The sequence below is a fragment of the Cibotium barometz genome, chromosome 60 (genome assembly GCF_041138505.1).
Source record: "Cibotium barometz isolate CiBa-2024 chromosome 60, ASM4113850v1, whole genome shotgun sequence".
NCBI lineage: Eukaryota > Viridiplantae > Streptophyta > Polypodiopsida > Cyatheales > Cibotiaceae > Cibotium > Cibotium barometz.
Window position 1 is genome coordinate 25203396 of NC_141105.1, and position 23790 is coordinate 25227185.

At 42.2% G+C, this 23790-nt stretch overlaps 1 protein-coding gene across 1 annotated transcript; it reads left to right on the top strand.

The window, feature by feature from the left end:
• The first annotated feature begins 840 nt into the window (after positions 1-840).
• Positions 841-23499, top strand: LOC147605166 (ABC transporter B family member 19-like). Its single transcript, XM_086794200.1, has 12 exons — positions 841-1044; positions 1223-1617; positions 1856-1910; positions 8635-8810; positions 8889-9089; positions 9409-9668; positions 14281-14597; positions 14709-14932; positions 15062-15477; positions 20796-21232; positions 21338-21579; positions 21688-23499. The coding sequence occupies exons 1-12, from the start codon at positions 984-986 to the stop codon at positions 22903-22905; spliced, it is 4002 nt and encodes a 1333-aa protein (XP_086650326.1). The 5' UTR covers positions 841-983; the 3' UTR covers positions 22906-23499.
• Positions 23500-23790: the final 291 nt, after the last annotated feature.

The following is a 23790-nucleotide window of genomic DNA, read 5'->3' on the forward strand; positions in this document are numbered from 1 at the left end:
ATCAAACTTTCGCATGTGGGATAAGTGAAGCTTGGTTTGAAAAAGAGAAGAGATCCTTCTTACCCTTATACCTCGGGCCTTATCAAATTTCCAAGGCATGTGGGGTTAGTGAAACTTTTTAGGGTTGCTAAGTGTCTCAACTCCATGCACTTTGTCTTGTAAGCAAAACTGTTTAGATTTTCCTTTTTTTGTGCATGACTTTTGTGTGGGTGATTTAGATCATATTTTACAAATTCAATACTTTAAAATGCATCTTTGTTAGAGATTCGGGAGGCTTTTAAACCTTGGGTAGAAAACCATAGATTTAATTGGAAGAAAAGATAGGTTTTCCATGCTCAAATTCGTCTTGCTTAAGTACATAAATTGGAAAGGGGAGAGTAGTGTAATCTTGTCTAGTTTGTCCGACTAAATCTAGAGGTACTACTTTTTTTGTCTGATTGAGGATAGAGGTACTTTTTGCAATAACATAAGCTTGCATAAGCCTTGTGTTTGGGGAAATTAAAAGGGTGTTTTTAAGTACTTTTAGACATCTTTCAAGTATATATATATATATATATATATATATATATATATATATATATATAATATTATTATTGATCCCAAAAAGAATAAAATCTCAAGATATTGACAAAACAAAGTTTTATTCAAGCAAGAATAGCCTTTTCTATTTGGAAATGGTATTCCAAGTGCACATGTGCATAGATTAATTAAATTAGAGAGGAAAAATCCAATGCACTAATGAGATTCATGGTGTGAACGGATACCCAAGAGGAATTTAATATAAGAATTAAAAAAATAGATAAAATTGCATGAAAATTCGGCTGCCGTCTAAACGAGAAGCTGAAATTCCAAGCTGATATGTCTGGACTTTGTCTGCATCACAATGGACGTCTAAACGACGAGAAGCTGAAATTCCAAGCTGATATGTCTGGACTTTGTCTGCATCACAATGGACGTTAGCTTCCCCGAAAGGTTCTTGTAGTATGGAAACAGGCATGAAAAGGAGAGAACATCTGATCTTACAACACACAACCACCCCTCAAGGTAAGCCCTCTTCTGTTTCCTCAAAGTCGCCTCTGGTGGCCAACTTAAGCTCCATTATGCCTTTTCAAGATAATCATATCATTAAGCTCACTGTTGATTACATAATAAGAGTTAATCCCTCTAATTTGTCACATTAATCTCATTCTGGCTTACAATTAACCCCACTTTGGCTTCTCAGGACTATCACATCATGCCCAGTACAAACAAAGATTCTCAATAAAGCCCACCAGCATGCCTTCTCAAGATGATGAAATCGAGTCCACCCACATGGCTTCTCACGATGGTATAATTGAGCTGGCTTCTCAAGATGATACAGTCATTCCCGCCAACATGGCTTCTCCAGAGGATCAACAAATCAAGTCCACCATGGATGATGCCAACAGTGCCCAGCAAACAGTTTCTTTCTTCAAGCTCTTCTCTTATGCAGATGGGCTGGATGTGATCATGATGATTCTAGGTACAGGCGGCGCAGTTATCCATGGCATAGCCATGCCTGTCTACTTCCATTTTCTCTCAAAGTTTCTCGATGTCTTTGGAGGACAAACCGAGAACTCGGCCAAAACAGTTTCCCAGGTGCCCTAAGCTTTCGTGCACTTATTATGCATGTTTAATGCAATTTTGGCGATCATGAGGTTAAGGTTTAGAATACATAATCACGTAAAATAAACCAATGCAAATGTTTGGATAATCAAAAATTTATGCATTTCACAAATGCCCCAGCTCCATCTATCAAATATGTGGGTCAGTTTAGGCTAATTACAAGTACATTAATCTGGATTAGTTGAACTAATGAGGTGTTTGCTTTCTGCAGTATTCGCTTGATTTGGTATACCTTGGCATTATCATATGGTTGGCTGCCTGGACAGGTGCATGTGATTCTAATTTTGTTAAATACCTTTTTCTTGGATAAATGGAGCAGCTTGAGTTCTCAGACATGTCAAGTCATGTGTGTTTTTAAACTTTACAGCAGCAAAAAAGGCCTGCACAAATTCACCCCATGAAAGGTGGACCTGTCTTAATGTTTCATTGCATTGAATAAATCAGTAGCATGTGGGTTTTGTTTTCCAAAAATCTAATCTTTTCTATATTAATTAGTGCCTGCCCAGGCAGGATATAGGCCAAATGTATATAATCTATGTATGTGTGTGGTGCATGTATGTTTTGTGTGTGTGTGTGTGTGTGTGTGTGTATGCACGCATGTGTGCGCTCTTGCCCATGTGTGTGTGATAGGAACATGAATGATACAGTAACTACTACAATAGTTACTACGTGTGACTACTACATGGATATATATATAGGTGGGCAAATTTTTGATAGTGTAAGTGGTAGCTGCCCCATTGTCAATCCACTCATGGCAATGATACCCCAATGATGCCATTGCAGTTTTTGTGTGTGCGCATGCGCGCGGGCATGCATGTGTATGTGTGCACGTGTGTGTGGGTATACATGCATGGGTGCAATGGACAAAATAAATAATAGCTGGCCCAGGCATCGATCCTCCAAGGCATTGTGTGCACATGTAGGCACACATGGGTGGGTTGCAGCTGCCATAAGAGATGACACTAAAAGGCACAACCTACTGTGATTTACAATTTTCTAACCAAAGAGATGATACCAAAAGGCACAACCTACTGTGGACTTCCCTCAATACTACATGTCCAACTATTATCTTTACATAGAGCCTTGGAACTCACATGATTTCGATAGCTAAAGTGAATGTCATGTAGTCCAATGTGCTGGGAATATGCCTCGTATACCACAATATCAAACTGGCTGACTTTGAGTTTTTCTGTTTTAGGTTGTGTAGTGAATGGCAACTCTCATGGCATACACTATATTAGGTCTTGTGATCTTCAAATAGATGAGGCTGGTCACAAGTCTGGTGTATAGAGTTATTTGTATCTACTCGATATGCAATCTTTCATAGGCCTTTCTCCGAAGGATTTATGCTTGGGTCCAATTTTGTGTGTTGACCTATCCAAAAATTACTAGGCATACTTTGATTGGCACAACATTTGCTGCAGTTTTTGATTATCCAATGAATGCTGCAATGGACCATTTGTTTAGGGAAGGTTTAATGTGATAGACAAGTGCATCATCATGGCCTGTGATGATAATAAGGTCATGAATGTAAAGCGCAACAATAAGCATGCTACCCCCTCCTATATTTGTGAAGATTTGGATGTGCTTCGCTCTTCCGACCCCTCCTGTAGTTACCATTTTTCACCGCCTGTAGGTGCTTTTTATCTGCCCGTAGGCAATGCCGCCGAGGAAGCACCTTGTGGGGTTTTGAACCCCAGGACCTCCTGGTTCTAGGCAAACACCTTCACCACTTGGGCTACCTCCTCATTGGTGTGCTTTGCTTTCTTTAAATTGCTAGGCTTTGGAACTTTGCATACTATGATCTGGTGCCTTTTTCAAACCATATATATTTTTCTTCAGTTGGGATATCTTGTCTTAGCTGCCTCTTACCACAGACAACTTTGGCCGAGTTAGGTGACTTCCATTTCCAAGTCTCCATCAAAATGAATCACCATTGCTAAGAGTTTGAGATGGTGCAAGGCTCTGCGAATGTTTAATACCTCTTCCTAGATGAAGCCTTTAGCACCGAGTCTAGCCTTGCATTATCCTCTGTGCCATCTGACTTTACCTTTCTTCTTTACCTTCTGAGAGCAATTTTCAGACCATTCTGACTACACAGTCAAGTGGTCAATGGATATAGCTTAGTACTTCCACTTTCATTCCCACTAGGGGACCTCATCGGGAGAATCACCGTGTTACCAGAGCCATGCAGGCTTTCTTCTGTAGAAGCTTGTGGAGTTATGCGAGAAGCAGAAAGGATACACATTGTTTTGGTCAATAGCCCATGGTGGACTGGCTGTAAACCAACGACGAGCAGTTACAGGTGTGACTCCTCATTGTCCTCGATGCATTCACCATGGTAGACCCTTTTGGGGATGCATAAAGGCCTAGAGTTTGGCACAAGCCTGTGGATCAGTGGCATGGCTCATTGATTTAGGTTACCACAACAATGCCGCACCCCCCCCCCCTTTCCGGGGTGAGAAAAGAGACTTCTATTAAGTATGAAAAAAATATACACAAGGGAGATTTCAAACCACACAAGGGGGAAATCTTGTGTTGCCAACAAGGTCCCATATGAGTGGGAGTGGAAAAGATGCCATAATCCCACTCTCATAAATTGGCCACACTCTCTCTCCTGCAGTCCTTGAAGATCCCTGGATTCTGGCCCAAGTGGCCATGGATGACGTCACTCCAAATCGTGCAAATGCACAGTGACTCAAGTACCCTGAATGGTCTCAGTGCACCTAGCCCTCCAAATATGCCAGGCTGCAGTGTTAGCAATAATCTCCCATGCACTGTTACTCAAATACCCTCCATGGCCTCAGTGCACCTAGCCTTCCAAATATGCCAGGCTGCAGTGTTAGCAATAATATCCCATGCACTGTCTGTAGGTGGGACGTCAATGAGTTGCTCGGTGGTGCCAAGCAACTCATTGACTGATCATAATGACCAGATCCTTGTCATTCCCCTCATACCTGAGCTGTGGACTTGACTGTCAACCAAATGATAGCACCAAAAGAAATGTAAGCATCCTTCCAAGGTGATGTGTTATCGCAATCCAAATCCTATGTGCTTCCCTGCACTACCATAAGCAATGATAGGCTTTCTTTGAAGCTCCTGCACATCTCGGGCATGTTCTGCTAACATCGACAAGTGATCTCCAATGGTTGGTGGCGAGGCCACCAAGCAGAGAAAGCCAAATAAAGGAGGATATATTTGTCCTCTTGGAAGAATGCCACAACCTCCTCCAAAAAGTCCTCTGAATGTCAGGTGTGATACCATAAGCCTCCCAATGAGCTCTTACGCAATATCTGAGGGGCACTAGTCAGATGATTGCGCAGATTTATGCTGCCATACCAACCACTCGATCACAGGGACCTTGGAAGGGCTTCGTCACTTATGGTTTAGATTTTGCTCCGGGATAGGTGTACCTCTATAGGTTATGGGCCTCCCCACTCCGGGGGAGGATGACGCACCAATCTTTTTCTCATTACAGGATGGATGGTATTTGGAGAGATGTGATGTGCAAGATATCACCAAGGGCCCGGTGGTGCTTGGAGCCTTTGGTTGTATGGCACCCCTCTCTGATCCTCCATGAGGTTTTTAAGCCTCTTCCAATCCAGCATTGTGGGGAAGTGAGTCTCCCAACCAGCCAATTGAATATGCATAGCCACCCCAAGTGGCCTACCATACGCATCATGTTGGGTATTTCGGAGTCTCTTGTGTCATGTATGTCCACCACGTATACCTGTCAGAATGTCTGTAACCATCTATATGTGTTTGTATAGGTGTGAACACCTATTTAGGTATGAACACCCCATGTATGTACAAGTGTGCCTATATGTTTGTGAACACACTCTTATCTGGATAAGATAAGTGTGTGCCTAGGACCAAGAGGTCTTGGGTTCAATACGCCCCTTGGTGCTTCCTTGGCGGCATCGCCTATGGGTGGATAATTAAGTGCCTACAGGCGGTGAAAAATCGGTAACTACGGGAGGATTTTGGGCCTAAGGCCTGTCGAAAAAAAAAAAGATAAGTGTGTGCCATGTGTCATGTCCTCATATGTGAGTGTGATTTGTGTGAGTCAAGATATAAGGTTTGCAACCTATAAAAGCATGTACTTGGTGTACTCCAAATCATATCAAGCAATCTAATCTTCATTGAGTCGTGCAAACACTTGAGCATTGTTTATCTCGTCTCCCTTCTCTCTATCTTTTTGCACACTCCACGATGGAGTTCTACCCCCCATAGTCTAGCAGCAGCAAACCCTAATCTAGGAGGTGGAACCTTCACATCCAAGATCAAGTCATTCCACATAATGGGCTCCTCAGCTGACCGCGGACGTATGTGAACCAAGAATCTCCTCGTGCAGTCCCAAGCTGAAAGAAGGGATCTAACCAAAGGGGAGGATGGGGGCCGGTGCTCTGCCTCCGAGAAGATAAAACATGGTCTGTATATCCAGTCAACTCCCCTAACCGGAGTACGTCTCATAACCTACTGCATGAGAAGTTCCTTCCATGGCTTAGTGCTAGGAAGAAATCCTTTGACAATCATCTTACAAAAGCAACACCTTACAGTGCATCTTTGTGTCTATGATGTCCAATCCCCTCTCTTGCTTGGGTAGGATAATGGTTTCCCAAGAAACTGTTCCCCGCATGCCAAGACTGTGATGTGAGACTCCCTATACAACAATGAGACCCCTCTGATCCAGTCCTGGGAAATCCCCATATGTGTGCCATTGTGCCTTCCAAGAAGTCCCATCCACTCTGTCATATGCTTTTTCAAAGTCTAGCAGGAGGATGGCAAGGGGTTGCTGGCTAGATTTAGCCCACTCTACAGCTTCCCCAAAATTAGAAGATGTTATCAAATATACTCCTTCCTTGGAGGAACCCATTCTGTGTGTCATGAATAACCCTTTGAAGAACTGGTTGTTACCTCATACTCAATGCCTTAGCTAAGATTTTACATGCAGATCCGAGTAACGTGGTGCTTGGTTGTTTAACTTAATCAGGCCCAGCTTTAGGCTTTGCACCCTTTTCCTTCTCAAGCATCAAGCTAGCACACTCGTTTGCAATCATGCACTTATATTGGGTGTGATGGACGCCACTTTTGTGGGGCCAACACTTTGGCACTATCTTTTGCAGGAAAAGTAAGGACTCTTATCAGATAGATGATGAGCTTAGAGATTCTCTAGGGAGTTAAGAGTCTAGATCAACTCCATTGGGAACTCCCTGCTATGTATTACTCCATGGCAGCATGCTGCATGTGTCACCAACACTTAGATGCAAGTGGCATGTAAGGGCTACTATTTAGGATTAAAGTTTTTTTCAGAAAAGAGACTTCTATTAAGTAAAATACAATCATACAAAGGGAGATCTCAAACCAAAAGGAGATCTCAACCAATTGGGAGCACTATGCTACCATAAAAGCCCCGTATAGGAGTGGAGGAAATTAAAAATTTAGCTGAGGAATCAGCCATGTTGTGAGCCTCAATCTATAAAAGGAAAAAAGAAGCTATGGGTGTGAGACAAAGCACCCAGAACGGGCAACAGTAGAGGCTACCTACCCGATTAACATAGTTTTACCACTAGAAAGCAAAAGTCAGTCAGATACATTCTCAGGAAGTAAGGAAATCAGGTGGTAACACGTGTTTCTTATGTGGTTTCCGATGCCTTCAATCAGTCAGCCAATGGATTCATAGGTGTGTTCAGGTGATAATATAGCACCAACATCCAACCCAGTAGTGACTCCTAGTAAATTGGTGTGTTTTCACGAGGTCTTGTGATGCCAGAAGTAGACGATATGGAATCATCCCTAGACCCATAGGTTCTGACTAGAATGTGTGAGTTTTAAAGATGCTTGCATTCTTTAAACTCTTTTGCAGTCTGAACTTTCTTCAGTGGAATTTTCATCAAATAAGCTTCAACAGGGACCTGTCAAAAAATGCATCTTCACCATTGCTTCACGAGGACTTTTCCGTAAAAAAGCTTATTAAAGGGTAAATCCCTTAAACGGAAACCAATTGGAGGTAGGAGAACCGGTAAAGAAATAGGCTTCAGAGAGTCCAAGAGGCAGATGAGATTGCTGTAGTGGCAACTAATTGTGCACAGGTTGCAGTGATGTATATAAATCAACCATAGCATTTTCTTGAGAATGTTTTACTCCAAGATGATCAGTTCTTAGCTGATGGTGGCGCGAGCATGCAGGAAACATGAACGAGTTCCAAGTTTCAGACGTGTGGAGTCCAGTGCGGGGGTTCTCAGCAGGGGTGTGCAAAGGAGACTCTCTTCAGTGCCAGGTGTTTCTGTTGGTGCATCATCCATGGCACCTATGCCAGATTTAGTAGAGATGGATCAACCTGGACACTAGCTTCACTTTTTGGAAGGCCAGCTATTCTCCCCCATCTCGAGGACAAGAGTGATATCCTCCTGGTAGATTTTGAGAGAGTTGATGAGAGATTTGTTTTGATGGGCAGTATAGTGGCCTCTTGATAGACTTGGTAGATTTTGAGAGAGTTGATGAGATTTTTTTTTGAAGGGCACTATAGTGGCCAACCATTGAGGGAGCAATGTCCCATTTTCTGCGCTTTGAGGATTTTTACCACACCTCCCTCTCTCAAGTAGTTTGAGTTGTATTTTCAGGTTGCCAATATGGGTTTCTTGAGGTGAAAGAAGGGGTAGAAAAATGAGTAGCAAGCATTATAATTAGCAAAAAATGGATGCTAGGGTTGATTGGAATCCAAACTAAACGAGAAAGGCTCCAGGCACAATAAATCACTGAGATACCTATGCTTGCATGTCTCTTTCTTGCTGCAAGGTTGGTGTAGTCCATGATATGGTTGGATGTGGTGGTTTTCTTCCCTTTGTCATCTAATTGTTCCACTATAAAAACTTATCAATATATATATGTATTTTTTCCTCAGCAAAATGATGAAGTTGGAACATGGGATGATACTATACATTAGTTCCATTACATAGGTTTGACTTCTGTATCCTTTACCACTTGCAGAGGTCTTTTGTTGGACTTTCACTGGAGAGAGGCAGGCTATTGAGATACGCTCTAAGTATCTGGAAGCAATACTAAGGCAGGACATAGAAAAATTTGATACAGGTTTACAGACCGGTGAAATTATTGAAAGTATTTCCAGTGATACCTTGCTTATACAAAACGCCATTGGTGAAAAGGTTTGACTCTTATCTGGAAGTTTAAGGCTGATGGATTTGAAAACAAAAAATCTGAACTAGAATCATGGCAATGTGCAGATGGGAAATGCCATACACTATTTTGCTACATTGTTTGCTGGACTTGTAATTGGGTTTGCCACAGTATGGCAAATGGCACTTGTAACAATAGGTGTACTACCTTTAATTACTGTAGCTGCAGGCCTACAAGCATATATGATAACTAATATTTCCTCCAAAAGTCAGGAGGCTTATGGAAAAGCTGGTGCCATTGCAGAGCAGGTTTACTCTCCTCATGTTTTATATATGGACTTTTTTGTGTGTGTGTGTGTGTGTGTGTGTGTGTGGAGAAGGGGGGGGGGCATGCTTGTGTGTCTGGGTGGGTGTGTGTGCACGTACAATTGCATACATGAGCGCATATGTTTGTGTGTGTGTGCACGTACAATTGCATACATGAGCGCATATGTTTATGTGTGTGTGTGCATGCGTGCGCATGTGTTGGGGGGGGTGCCTGCGTGTTTACATTGTTTTGGCTTGGAGAGAATTTAGTATTTGTTTACAACAATTCAACGCTCAATTTCATTCAAACTTTTGCAAACAGGCCATTACGCAGGTTCGTACAGTATATGCTTTTGTGGGTGAGTCAAAGACAATGCAAGCATACACTAATGCCCTCATCAATGCACGGAATCTGGGCTACAAAACTGGACTCATAAATGGGCTTGGGCTAGGCACATTGTTCATAACAACATATGGAAGTTTTTCTCTGCTGATCTGGTTCGGAAGTGTAGTGGTGCTTCGTGGTATTGCCAGAGGTGCAACGGCCCTGATAACCATGTTTCTTATCATGATTGGTGGCATGTAAGTTTTTCTTAAGCCTCAGACTATGAACGAGTCCTGCATATATTCATTTCTTTAAATCATTCATTTCGAACCCTAATCAAAGCTGGTCAAAGATGTTTGGAACTCTTCGTAACCATAACTGTATAAAATATGTTGTAAATGATCAAATCTTGTCAGAAAGTACTGGTCAAACCTTTGTCAATGCTGGACGAAGCTGAGTGGACTTGATCAACACTGGTCAACATGCTGACCTGATCAATGCTGGTGAAAACTGGTCCAAAATGTTAAAAAATGATCAAAACAAGCTATCTTGTACAACCCCTCTGTCCATTAGAGTTGAAGCTCCAGGTCCTCCAAAAGTGATCCAAGCATATCTTTATCAAGTTTTTCCAATGTCAATTTTTGGATCTAAACTCATCAAAATCATGTGATATTGGACTTTGTGACTTGCCACCAGTACTGATGCACACTTGTTTTTATATGCACACATTGTGACTTGCCAGTACTGATGCACACTTGTTTTTATATGCACATTTTGTGAATTACCAGTAATGATGCATACTTGTTTTTATATGCACACTTTGTGACTTGCCAGTAATGATGCACACTTGTTTTTAGATGCTCCCCATGTCATATCTATTGGCAGCCCTAGTATGTGGTGATAGTGCCTTTCAGAAATCAAGTGAAGCCTCCTTGTGACCTTTGCAGGTTGTCAGAGGGTCAATTGAGGCTAGCCAATCGGCTAGCTTTCTAAATTAGGATTGTGATAAGATCTCAACACCTTAGCAAATGTAGAATACATTCTTTCCTGCAGATGTATTAGATTCAACTGTTGATGAATCCTCCAACCCTTCATCTACTGCTTGGACGACGGCATCCCCATCTCCAAGTCTTCTGCCTTCTTCATATACTACCATGGGATACCCTGGTACTAGTATGCCACTCAAAGCTAGAACTTCCACAGCCGTCTGTCTACAATCGTCCTCTCTAGCATGGTAGAAAGAAGTACGCAGAGTCTGTGGCTGTCCATTAGTCTCTCCAGCCCTCAATAAACTCTCCCTATGTTTCCTTGTCTCCAAAACAATCCCAAAAGAAAGAGGCCAAGGCAATACTGAGCAGAGCGATAAGAACTTGAGAGAGGCCCAAACCCTCTTAAAAAGGAAATGGAACTCATAATAGACACGGCATTTTGAAAGTAGTGCTTGTCCATCTAGATCTCTCAGATGTCACACAACGTACGTAACTCTGAGTTTCCTGTGAGTGTTGCTCCCCCAAAAGCCCCGCCACTCATCGTAGGTGGTGTGATCGGACTCTGATCTGACCAATAGCAATCCTCAAAGAATGTAACATATGTTTCTGTAGATACTCTGGCCTTTGGGTGAGTCTTTTGGAGTGATGTGTAAAAAATTATCCCCATAAAAATCTCTCTTTGTGTGATGATTTGATGGTTCAATCTGTGTTCCGAAGACATGTAGGAAGAGGATAATGATACGGTTGAGCTCCTGTCTAATAAGGTTGAGGTTGGGGGTATCAAGGCTATATTGGAAGGGTGGTAGATTTTCCATACAAATTCCCCTAGAGAGAGGCCATTTTGTAGACTTGTATTACCATCATCTTCCATTATTTTCTAGCTATACAGAGCAGTCAATGCAATCATTGCAAGTTGGTCAGGTACAAGAGACCAACTCTACAAAGGTATATGACTTTTTGGAAGATTGCATCAACCTCCAATGGTGAGGGCCCAATATCATCTAAGATAATATGGTGAGGGACCGACGGTACTGAAGCTTTTTGCCCATCCCTCTCTTTCGAGATGAACTCCTCAAAAGGATGCCCCATACATGGATACAGACATGGATGTAAGAGACCTTAGAGTCAAAATCAGGCTCTTTGATTGAGGATCTTGGAAATGAGCTCGAAAACATTACCTCTCTAGATGTTTCAGGGACTTTTTCACTTGATATGGCAAACTTCTACTGATTTATGTTAAGACAAGTGTGGGCTTGAAAAGACTACTCCAGGTTATGTGTACGAGTCCACCAATTCCACCTGTTTTCTTCCACAACTGCTTCTTACCACCCTTGCGATGTCAAATATTATCAACTCGTCTTTGCGAAGATTTACATCCGATTCTTTTTATTTACTGAATTCCTCAAGTGCATTAAGCTGTGACTACAACCCCTCGGGTGATGACGAATCAGCACAATATGATCTCCATACAAGAGGTTTTATGTAATGGCTTGTCGCAAGAAAAAGCCAAACAGCAGCAACTTTCCTCCCAAACCACCCCGCCCCACCCCCCCCCCCCCCCCCCCCCCCCCCCCCCCCCCCCCCGGACCCCCTGCCTGCTACCTTCCAAGCATCGATGAGTGAGATGCTTCAGCCCTGAGATAGTGGACAATTCTGCTTCACCCTGATGTTGCTTTTTATTTCATAGACATCCTTGTTGGAGTTCTTGAAGGGGTTAAGCCTTTTAGGCAGTACAACTTGGGAGGATATTAATTTTCTAAGAATTAGTTGGTTGACTTTGGAAGAATAATTACAACTTGGGGGGATATTAATTTTCTAAGAATAAGTTAGTTGACTTTGGAAGAATAATGATTCTTCAATAACAAGTTAATAAAGGACATGTAACCATGATTTGTCTAGTTCTTGGGGACACAAGTTTAAAAGGTTTTTTGGAACCTTGTAACACAGTGCCAACTAGTGACTTTTGAAAAAGAGATTTGGGTAAGGGCTAAACTGTAAACTGAATTGGTGCTAGGTTTGACCTTATTAGGACACATTTTATCGCATTTGAGTTCCATTGTATACATCTCCAAGATTCATAATAGGATGGAATTGGAGTAGTAAGCAAGTTATCTTATGAGGATTTTGTGGTTCTAGACGTGCGTGGAATACTCCATAGATTTTGTAGAAGTCACTAGTGAAGTTCCAGTCTATTAAATGTAAGGGCTAGTGACTCTTACGTGGATGGTATGGTGGAATATTAGAATCAATGTTAGGCTTACAATTGACAGTTCTCCTACTGTAATTCATTAGGACATGAATCTGATTGAAGGGGGAGATAATGTTACATCATGAAGTGGGCTGAGACCATTATTAGCTAGGGGTTGATGACCTAGGGTTAAGGGGATGGACTAACTGAAAAATCAGCTAAGGTTGAGGGTTAGAGTCAAAAGGCTGGCCCAAAATTAGGGCTAGAGCTTAGTTGGGTATGGGGACTAATAGGATGAGCTGAGGAGGCTAAGGGCTAGCAAGGATGAGGTATTCATTGGCGGTTGCTTTAAAAGAAAACTAGTGGCTTTGGTTCACCTTAAAAGAAAACTAATGGCTTAAAACAAGAAAAAGCCTAATAATAGGGTTGGGTGGTAATTATAGTCAGGACTAGATTTAAAAAGAGTACCTTGATGCCCTCTTTTCTGTTGAGGATTTCAGGCTGGCACTCCTACAACCTAGCTATTATTGGCCCTTGCTTTATTTATTAACTTTCCTAAGCTTTTCGCCATTATTAGCCTTAGGCTATTAATTATAAGCTTTTAGCCAATCTAGACCTCATCTTGCTAGCACCCTTAGAGCCCATGTGTGAACCCTCTAGGTCCCTGTGCCCTTCCTAGCTAAGCCCTTAACCCTAATCTTGGGTTAACCCTAACCCTAATCTGGGGTTAGCATAGGCCCCTCACCCTAATCTTAGACATGTTGGGACGTAGCACACGCACAGGCACACGGACACGGACACGGGCACGCAGACAATTTGCAATTCTTCCTAGAGACTCTATATGTTTGGTGGCTACAATCACAGTTTTACAGAGGGATCCTTGTTAGTGGAGACGGTTGGCTACATCAAAGGCCTTTCATAGCATTATTTTCTTTAACTACACGGGAAGAAATGGTTGGAAAATCCAGCTCAAAGCTTCTACTTCGGTTCCTATTAAGAGACCCCATTTAGGGAACATGAAGGGTTTCTTTTGGAGAAGCTTATACATCTCTGACAAAAGTTGGAAGCTCAGACATTTCTTTTCACTAATGGCACAGGGTGGATTTTCTGTCAATCTATGGAGATCTTATATAGTGCACTCCTCTGTTGTTCTATATTCACTTCGGAAGTGGACTGCTTCAATGTAGTCTTCTAGTATTGTCCTTGCTGTTATCACACAGCCATTTCTCAATATTTACAGGAGCACTGGTAGATTCTCCTGGTTCTTGACTAGGAACATTGTTTTGTGTAAAGCGTCCCCTTGCATTGGGTATACATTGAAATGCCCATTGAAGTACTCTAGGCTACCCCAGAGAATGCGTGGTATGAGCATACTTCCTATGAAATGGTGGACAGCTAGGTATACCATGATGTGCATCCCCCCCCCCCCCCCCCCCCCCCCCCCCCCCCCCCCCCCCCCTCCCTTCTTCTTCTTCTTCTTCTTCAACACACCTGTGCATGTGCATACATACACACAGACGGTTTGCAACTCTTCTTGAAGACTATATGTTTGGTGCTAATAACTTTTCTGGTGCAAGTATGAAGCATGCATACTCTGTTTTTTTTTAATGAGTGAGCAACTAGTGATTCTTTATTTAACAAAAGCTCTGTCAAAATCTTGGGTTAATAGAAAGTAGTTTTTGATTTCTCCAGTGCTCTGGGTCAAGCTTCTCTAAGCGTTTCAGCTTTTGCACAAGCACGAGGGGCTGCTCAGAAAATCTTTAAAGTGATCGAGTATACTGGCAACATGGAGAAGCACAATTCAAATGGAAATCAAAAGACAAAATTACAAGGAGAGATTGAATTTCAGGATGTGGAGTTCTCTTATCCCTCCAGACCTGATGTGCCCATTTTGCAGAAGTTTTCTTTGACAGTTCCAAAAGGGAAGAATGTTGCCATAGTGGGAAGCAGTGGCTCAGGAAAAAGCACCCTTATTGCTCTTCTTGAACGGTTTTATGACGTAACAGCAGGTGCCAAGATCATCCCTTTCTAATTTGTATTTCATTCAGCTATTTTGGTGTAAAATGATCAACTTTGAACTGAATAATGTCTGTTTTATTTATTTATTTTTGGTTTTGAAGGACGTATTTTGGTGGATGGACATGACATAAAATCATTACAACTGAAAATGCTAAGGTTGCAATTGGCTTTGGTCAGTCAAGAGCCAGCACTGTTTGCAACTACAATAAGGGAAAACATAGTCTTAGGAAAAGAAAATGCCACACCGGAGGAAGTCGAGAATGCTGCAAAATTTTCCAATGCACATGCCTTCATTCAAAAATTTCCAGATGGTTATGATACTCAGGTCTACCCTCTATCTTAGACCCACTATCATGTTTCACCTTTCTGTAAGCCTTTAGACCTTTGTTTAAGTGGTTTCTTCACAATATGCTTGATAGGTGAATTTTAAACACTTGCGCTTGTCGAGGTGCAGGTCGGTGAAAAAGGTTTACAGCTATCAGGCGGCCAGAAACAACGTATTGCAATAGCCAGAGCAGTACTTAAAAATCCTTGTATTCTTCTCCTTGACGAGGCCACAAGTGCATTAGATTCTTCCTCAGAAAAGCTCGTACAAGATGCTCTTGACGAATTCATGATTGGACGGACAACTATTGTGATTGCGCATCGCCTTTCCACCATTCAGCATGCGGACACAATTGTAGTCATGGAAAAAGGCATACTGGTAGAGACTGGTACACATCAAGAGCTGATGCTAAAAGAAGAGAATGGAGCTTACTATAAACTGGTGAAACTGCAAGAGTTTGGCCTTGGAGCTTCAAAAAAACATGCATCCATCCAAAGGGCTTCTGGCAGTTCAACACCTCAGATGACACCCAAGTCAACACCTCGGTAGTATTATCATGACATTATTTGTTCAATGCTTCTCTTTGGGATTACTTTGATAAATTTGTTACTGGGCAGGCCATACGTGCAAGGCTTCTTAACATCTCCCTTTGGGAGATTCTAGGACACAAAGAATCCCACTTTGAGCTAGGGGGTGCATCCTCCTCATACTGTACCCCTACCTAAGATTCCAATTGCCCATACAAATACTATACCATAGTGACTGTCTTACACTTATTGCTGTGTACGTACAGGGGACCAAGTAACGGTGTGTGAGAGGTCAGTGTGTGGGCTTGATTGTTCACAACTAGGGTGCCCGCGAGGTTAATTGGTATATAATGGTTGGGTGGTTATTCATACTCATGCATGCTAGATTGTTCCTGTTTTTGAAAGTGTCGTGCTTTCTTGGAGAGAGTCATGCATGAGGTAGATTTAGGTTTTGCATGAAGCTATGGAAGCTACACATTTTTTGCATGAGCTTGCATGATGTTTCTGGACAGCTGAGGGTTCTCATAGTTGGTATCAGAGCTTAGCAAATATGGTTTCGGGGCTTGTGATCATCTTTGTTGAGCAAGGTGAGGCGATTTTTCACATACACAACCTTTGATTGTTTGTGAATACCCTCGAATGCCTCTGAGGATATGCCATGCCATGATACTAGCAATAATCTCCCAAGTGGTGTCAATGCTCAGCGGAGGTGGTGTGTATCATAACTGGGGGATATTTTAAACCAAACATCTCTGAGCTATGCCTCTAACAGGATCTGCTCCCCTGCCCTCAAAAAGAAGTTGTGGGCCAGACTGAGTCAATGCAATAGCACCCCAATCAATATAGATAGGATCTCTCCTCAATCTGCCCTAGAGCTGGGCTATAAATACTCTATGCTCCCATAAGCAATGATACACCGTCTTGGATGGAGCTCGACATCTAGGACAAGGGGGGTCCATGCTAAAAATAGATCTCCACTGGTTGGTGGGCAACCCACCATGTAGAAACAGCAAGAAGAAGTGCTCCTCGTGTTCAAGTGCCACCATCTCCGCCAGAATCTCCCCTGATTGGGGGGGGTAAATGTTGTACGCCTCCCAGTGATGCCTAAGAGTAGGAACTCTCTGGGTCTATCCAAGCATGAGCAACCTGGCATTACGCACAGTGTAGGTGAAGAAAGGTATGCTCCTTGTGGGGTTAGTCACATCACTCCATTCCTATTCACCAGGGTCCCAATGTAGATATTTGATAGGGCATCCACCACATAGCCATGCACTACAAAGCATGAGTAACCATCACTAGAGAAAGGTCAGCATACCAATGCTTCCCAGAGAGACCCACTACTCTCACTTTGGATGGATCATAGAGCTAGGGGTGTGATCACCTGTACATCACATCTCTCCATCTGCAATCCAGACTGAATGGAATAGAAGGCAACAGCCTCCTCCTCCTCTGGTTTCAGGACCAATGCTTCCCAGAGAGACCCACTACTCTCACTTTGGATGGATCATAGAGCTAGGGGTGTGATCACCTGTACATCACATCTCTCCATCTGCAATCCAGACTGAATGGAATAGAAGGCAACAGCCTCCTCCTCCTCTGGTTTCAGGAATCCCAACACTTGCAGGGGCACGCGTGTCCCAGAAAAAATCCCCAACCACAAGTGGTAATGCTCTGATAAAAATGTACCAGTGATCCAGTTGCTAGGTATAGTTGCATCAATCTGTGCAATCCGTCGGTGACTCCCTTCAAGATGCTAGGTAGATGCCTCTCTCTGATCATCTGGAAAACTCTTAAAATTCTTCCAATCAAGTATTGTTGCTGCACATCTCTCCCAGCCTGGCCACTGCATATACCCTCCTGCACCCAGGGATCTGCCAAGATCATCTTTGATAAGGTCATTCCACATGTTTTTGGGGCTTTCTTGTGAGAAAATTCGTGGAAGCTAGCCAAGGTGTCGCCTGAGACTAAAAAGGCTTTGGCCTGCTACATACGACAAACACACGACCGATGGCATCTAACAGAACTTGTGCAACCCTGGTGATGGAGCGCAGTGACGGAGTTCTGGTCTGTCCGACACAGCAGCAGCGGCGCCAGTGACAGAACTTCCTTTGCTAGAATCCGACGCACACACAGAAGCCATCACAGTACATGGCAGCGTCGACAGAGTTTGCAAAAATCAGTGCCCATTCATTGAGGTTTTCCCTTCATGTCCACTTTGCAACGAGAATAATTTTTTAAACCTTAGCTTTTAGGGTTTCCTTGGAGGTGGTTCACACGTGAAGTAGAACCAGAACTGTGGACCTGTTTCTATACAGGGTTTTGGGCAGTTAAGGATGCACCTTCAGACCTCATTGGATTTCAGACCATCCAAGGGGCTTTCCTGCCTTGCATAGTCATCAAATTTTTTTTTCAAGCATAATTCAAAGGAAACTTAGTGAACTTCAACACGTCATAGAGAGGTTGACTCACGTGCAGTTTCCCGAGAGACTTCATTATCGCTGGAGCCATTACCACTTAGGCAACATGCCAAGAGTTTATGGACTTTAGAAGTAAAATACAGGAATTACTAAAACCTCACCCAACCACTAGTGAACTAAATGTTGTATAGTCAGTTCCAGAAACCTCTGAAATATTATGGTGATGTTCATGTACAAACCATTGATGTCATGGATTAGTGGCTACCTAAGTGGGAGCAGTGTTTCCGTTTGTGTGGTATATCTGATGAGGAATCTCGTATCGAGCAGGCGTACATACAACCTCCGGGATGTGGCTCATAAAGAGAGAGAGAGAGAGAGAGAGAGAGAGAGAGAGAGAGAGAGAGAGAGAAGAGTTTCTCATTCTTAGAATGGGTTTAAAACAATGGTTTCTTGTGTCAAGAATATGCGGACAAATATTGTGAATTTATTATGAAGGTGCTCAAAGATATTCAAGAGTTTTGCATGCCTTAGACCTCAAAGAAAGTTTGTGATCTTTAGTCCGTAGGGAGAGGTATCAGACTTTGTTTAAAACTATTGAAATGTCTTTGCTTTATGAAGATGGAAAGAGGCTACTTAGTGTGTCTAGTAGCCAACAAACTATGAGATATGTTGCTAAGGAACAATTTTCAAGATCCAGTGGACGTTCTCAAAGATTCTCGAGTGCAAACAAAGATAAGCAATCAAGTGTCAAGGAGGAAAAAGACTGACACATGGGTTAATAGGAAAGTTTCTTCAACGAGTATTAGAGCCTTCTCTAAATCTCCAATAACAAGACTGACACATGGGTTAATAGGAAAGTTTCTTCAACGAGTATTAGAGCCTTCTCTAAATCTCCACTCACACTAGAGCAAAAGGAAAACGCCAAGCAATAGGGGTTATGCTATAATTGTTTTGGGATCATTAATGTTGGAGATCATTAATGGTGAAGTTGCCCACTGAAGAAACAAAAAGTGACTACTAATGTGACTATTGATCCTATTGAAAAGGATGCAGGGGGAAGTGCAGAAGATCTTTTGGATGGTGATAGATCCATAGATTCTCCCGAGTATTCAAGAGAGACAATGGCCATGATATTAAGAAATAAGTAACCAATGTCTCCTGATGCAGTGTTATCGCATAAGGCTAGCCATGGATATCAGTTTTCAGATACAGACTTATAATTATGCAGGGCTATGTGGAAGGAAAACAAGTCAAGGTCTTGTTTGATGCAGGTTCCATGCATAATGTGATCAACTCTACATTGGTAAAACTCTTCAAGCTGAAGACACAGCCTTCTGCATATCGGTGGAAGGAAAACATGTCAAGGTCTTGTTTGACGCAGGTTCCATGCATAATGTGATCAACTCTACATTGGTAAAACTCTTCAAGCTGAAGACACAGCCTTCTGCATATTGGTATGTGGAGTTGGCAAATGGTAAAGGGGTTGAAGTCTGGGATCAGTGAGTCATTGGTCTTGGTTTGATCATTCAGTCCTGTTTTGAAAAGCTGGATTTTGACATCACCAAGCTTATGTGGTTTGATGTCGTGCTTGGAAAGTAGTGGCATGCATGGAAGACTCTGTTGATTGACAATTTATACATGATGGAAGGATACTTCACATCAAATGGGAGCGAGATCTTCTAGAAAAGGCATTAATCAATGCAACTCAATTGCTCAAGTTGAACCATAAGTCTGTTTATTTATGTTATATTCAAGTTGTTCCTAGCAGTGTAGTGGACACATCAGATCAAGGGATGATAGCTTGTGCCAATGAAAATCTCCGTAAGAAAATTCAAGAAGATTCTGATGTTTTTAAAATTAGTCTTCCACCTTCCACCTTGTTTCCTTCTCCATGGGACACAAGATCGAACTCGTTCGTGAAGCTACTGTGGTCAACAATGGGCCATACCATATGAACATGATTGAAGAGAAGTTGCCTAGGATGATTTGATGATTACCTTAACAAAGGACTCGTATGCCCAAGGTTCTCACCATTTGTTTTACCCAATCTTCTATTGAACAAAAAGAGTGGTTCGTTCAAAATGTGTTTGATTTTAGGGCATTAAACATTGCAAGCTGCGAAACGTGAATGGTAGTACGAGGCAAGCAGCCTAAGGCAGGCCGGGTTCATAGGTCAAGACAAGCCAGCTAGAGATGGCCTATTGGTGCATATGCATGGGGGACCAATTAATGGGCGAGAGGTTAGTGTGTAGGCTTGAGGTTGAAATAGCCAAAACAAACAATGAGGTGAGTCCTCTCAAATCTCCTTTCCATAACCTTATCCAAAGAAAACACAATTGATATTGAGTGAACTTTTTCAAGACAATTCAAATGGAGGCTCTAAATTGTATTATTATGAGCTACTTTGTAAGTGAATAAAAAATAGTAGAATGGACAACCCATCCTTTAAACGAGTGACTGAGCAAATTTGATTAATAGCTAGAATTGTTTGATGCAAGAGGGCAGTAAGGCAACTAACAATTTGAAAAAAGGGAGATTTGTACCTTTAAATTTTAAATGTTATGGTAAATCTCTTCAACCTTTGATTGCTTGGGACCACAGAAGGGGGCTTATACGGTGAGCAGTGGGCAGCAAAACTGAAAATGTTTAATCATTACTTTTTAGGTCATGTAGGTCTGGCCATTCACTTATGAGGCCTCCACAGAAACTCTCAGCCATTATTTTATTCTTATGTCGTTATTTTTTTTTCATAAGGAACCACATTACGATATTCCTCTTGTTTCATGCTCTAATCACAATGATAGCATAGGGGTTGTCCACAAGATTAATGTAGTTAAAAGATGGATCACATGGGATTGGGATCTAATGCAATTCTGAATACAAGTGCTATTTTATAAGTCGTGTGGTGTGTGTGTACAGGAGAAGACATGTATCACCATACGTTTCCCCATCTTTGGGAGCATTGTCATTAAATTCTGAAATATCTCAAAGTATGTCAACATATCTTGGACCAGAAGGAAATGATACCATGGAGGGGGAAACCAGAGATGTAAACAGTGCTTACTTTGGAAGGCTTCTCAAGATCAATGCACCAGAATGGCGTCAGGCCATCCTCGGGTCGATTGGATGCATGCTGACTGGACTTGTCACCCCTTTCTGTGCCCTGATACTGGCCTCAGTTGCAGGCCTTTACTATACTTCAGACCACCATTATTTGAAAGTACAAGTTGGTTTGTATGCAGTTTATTTTGCCATTATTTCATCAGTTGGTATGATAGGATATGTCATCCAGGAGTACTTTTGGGGTTATGTGAACGAGAACCTAACCAAGAGAATACGTGAAAGAATGCTCTCAAGTAAGACGTGTGCTGTTTCTTTTGTTATTTTTTCATTTGTACGCCACCTCAGTGTACCCTATTTTGTCCGCATAAGATTGCTAAGAGTGCTGTATAATGTGGCAGCTATTCTGAGGAGCGAAGTCTCCTGGTTTGACAAAGAGGAGAATAACAGCAGCCAATTGAGTGCTCGTTTGGCCTCGGATGCAGCAACTATTCAGACTACACTTGGTACCAGGACCTCTTTGCTTTTGAATAACCTCACAGTACTGGTCGTGGGGTGCATCATATCTTTTGTCTTGTCGTGGAAGATGAGCCTGGTTACTCTTGCGGTCTTTCCTCTTGCAGTCTTAGCAGCTGTTGCTGAGGTAGTACTTTCCATTCTGAGCCTATCTGTTATGATGCAAGCACTTAAATCAAATTCTTAAAGATCTTAACAGATGCTCTTTATGATTTTGCCTTTTGAGCATTGGCAGAAAACATTTCTCAAAGGATACACCGGCGACATTGAGCTGGCCCATTGTAAAGCAAGCATGATAGCGGGTGAAGCAATTGCAAACATACGAACTGTTGCTGCATATTGTGCAGAAGAAAAGATTCTCTCCTTGTTTTTGGGGGAGTTGAAACGCAGTGAACAGGAAAGTCTTTTGAGAGGACAAGTGTCTGGGGTCATATTTGGTGGTGCAAAGTTTTTGCAATTCTCTTCATATGCCTTGTCACTGTGGTATGGGCTGCTTCTTGTGAGGCATAATGAAGCCAACCCTGACCATGTATTCAAGGTTTTCTTTGTTCTCTTGGTGGGTGCCATAGTTGTCGGAGATGCAATTGGCATTGTACCAGACTTGGTGAAGGGTGGTAGTGCCCTGAGACTAGTGTTTATGATACTGGACCGTGAGACACAAATAGATCCGGATGACAAGAATGCACCTAGTTTGGATAAGGTGAAGGGAGATGTAGAGCTGAAGAAGGTGGATTTCAGCTATCCAGCCAGATTGGACTTGCCCATTTTCAAAAATTTCAGCTTGAAGGTACCTGCTGGGACTAGCTTAGCATTGGTAGGGCCAAGTGGTTGTGGCAAGAGCACTGTGGTGGCGCTGTTAGAGAGGTTTTATGATCCCATGAGTGGCAAAGTGATGGTGGATGGGGTGGACATCAGGACCTACAACTTGAAATCATTACGACTCCACATTGGGCTAGTACAGCAGGAGCCAGCATTGTTTGCCACTACCATTTATGACAACATTCTCTATGGGAAGGCGGAGGCAACTCAAGTGGAGGTGGAGGCCGCGGCGAGGGCCGCCAATGCACATGATTTCATAAGCGGGCTTCCGGAGGGATACAAAACATTTGTGGGAGATAGGGGAACCCAGCTATCAGGTGGACAGAAGCAAAGGGTGGCCATTGCCAGGGCTGTGTTAAAGAACCCTGCCATCTTGCTGTTGGATGAAGCCACTAGTGCTCTAGATACAGAGGCCGAGAATGTGGTGCAAAAAGCTATTGAGAGACTAATGAAGGGGCGTACTGTGATTGTGATTGCCCATCGACTCTCGACGATCCGTAATGTGGATTCTATTGCCGTGTTGCACGATGGAGCAGTTATTGAGCAGGGAAGTCACTCCAAGCTCCTCTCCAAACCATCTGGTGCCTACTCCCGCCTTGTTGGCCTACAAAGCCAAAGTTCTTCTTTCCCTTGATTGCACCTGGATCAAGCTGCCCACACATTTGACTTGTCATCGGACCAGAATTCATTACATTGATCACCCACCTATTTTGGCCTTACTCATTCAAGCCTTATGCTACCCACCCCTATGATAAACTTGTGACGGGACAGCAACAACACAATCACACCGCTGCGGCTACAAAGTTCAGAAATTAAGCATTGCAGTATCACACTTGCTATTCATCTCTGAATCACCACAACATTAAAAAGATAACATAATTTCAACAACTTCACCCTGCATTGTTGCTAGCCCCAACTGGCATGCAAAGCAGAGTCACTCCTAAAGCCCAAAAACCTACTTACCAGAACTATCACAAAAAATTCACAACTGGGAAAATTTCAAGAGCAACATGCAAACTTAAATACCGTGGGCTTTAATTGGGCTCAAGACCAAATTTGTATAATCCAATCAGCTTTTGAACCATAAATCAGCTTGATCTTTGCTTACAATCTACAATTATGATGCTCATTGAAAAAGTCACATCTTTATGAATGGGATTGGACTAAAGACCAAATTTGTATAATCCAATCAGCTTTTGAACTATATATAAGCTTGATTTTTACTTCATTATGATGTCATTGTGTTGTATGATTTCAGAAGACACACTTTGAAACAAATAGAATTTTTAAATTGTTGTAATTTGGATAATGTTTTTGCCATTTATTAAAATTTCATGAGCTGGCATGAAAAGAAAATCTCAGACACAAACAACAATCTATGATTTTATTTGTGAATAAATAATTACCCATGGTTACATTACTGAATTTCATGCTATTTTTCAATGCTCAAACAATTTTAAATGAACAGTTCCAAATTAATTTGGGTAGTACAATTGAAATGTTATAAAATAATAAATAA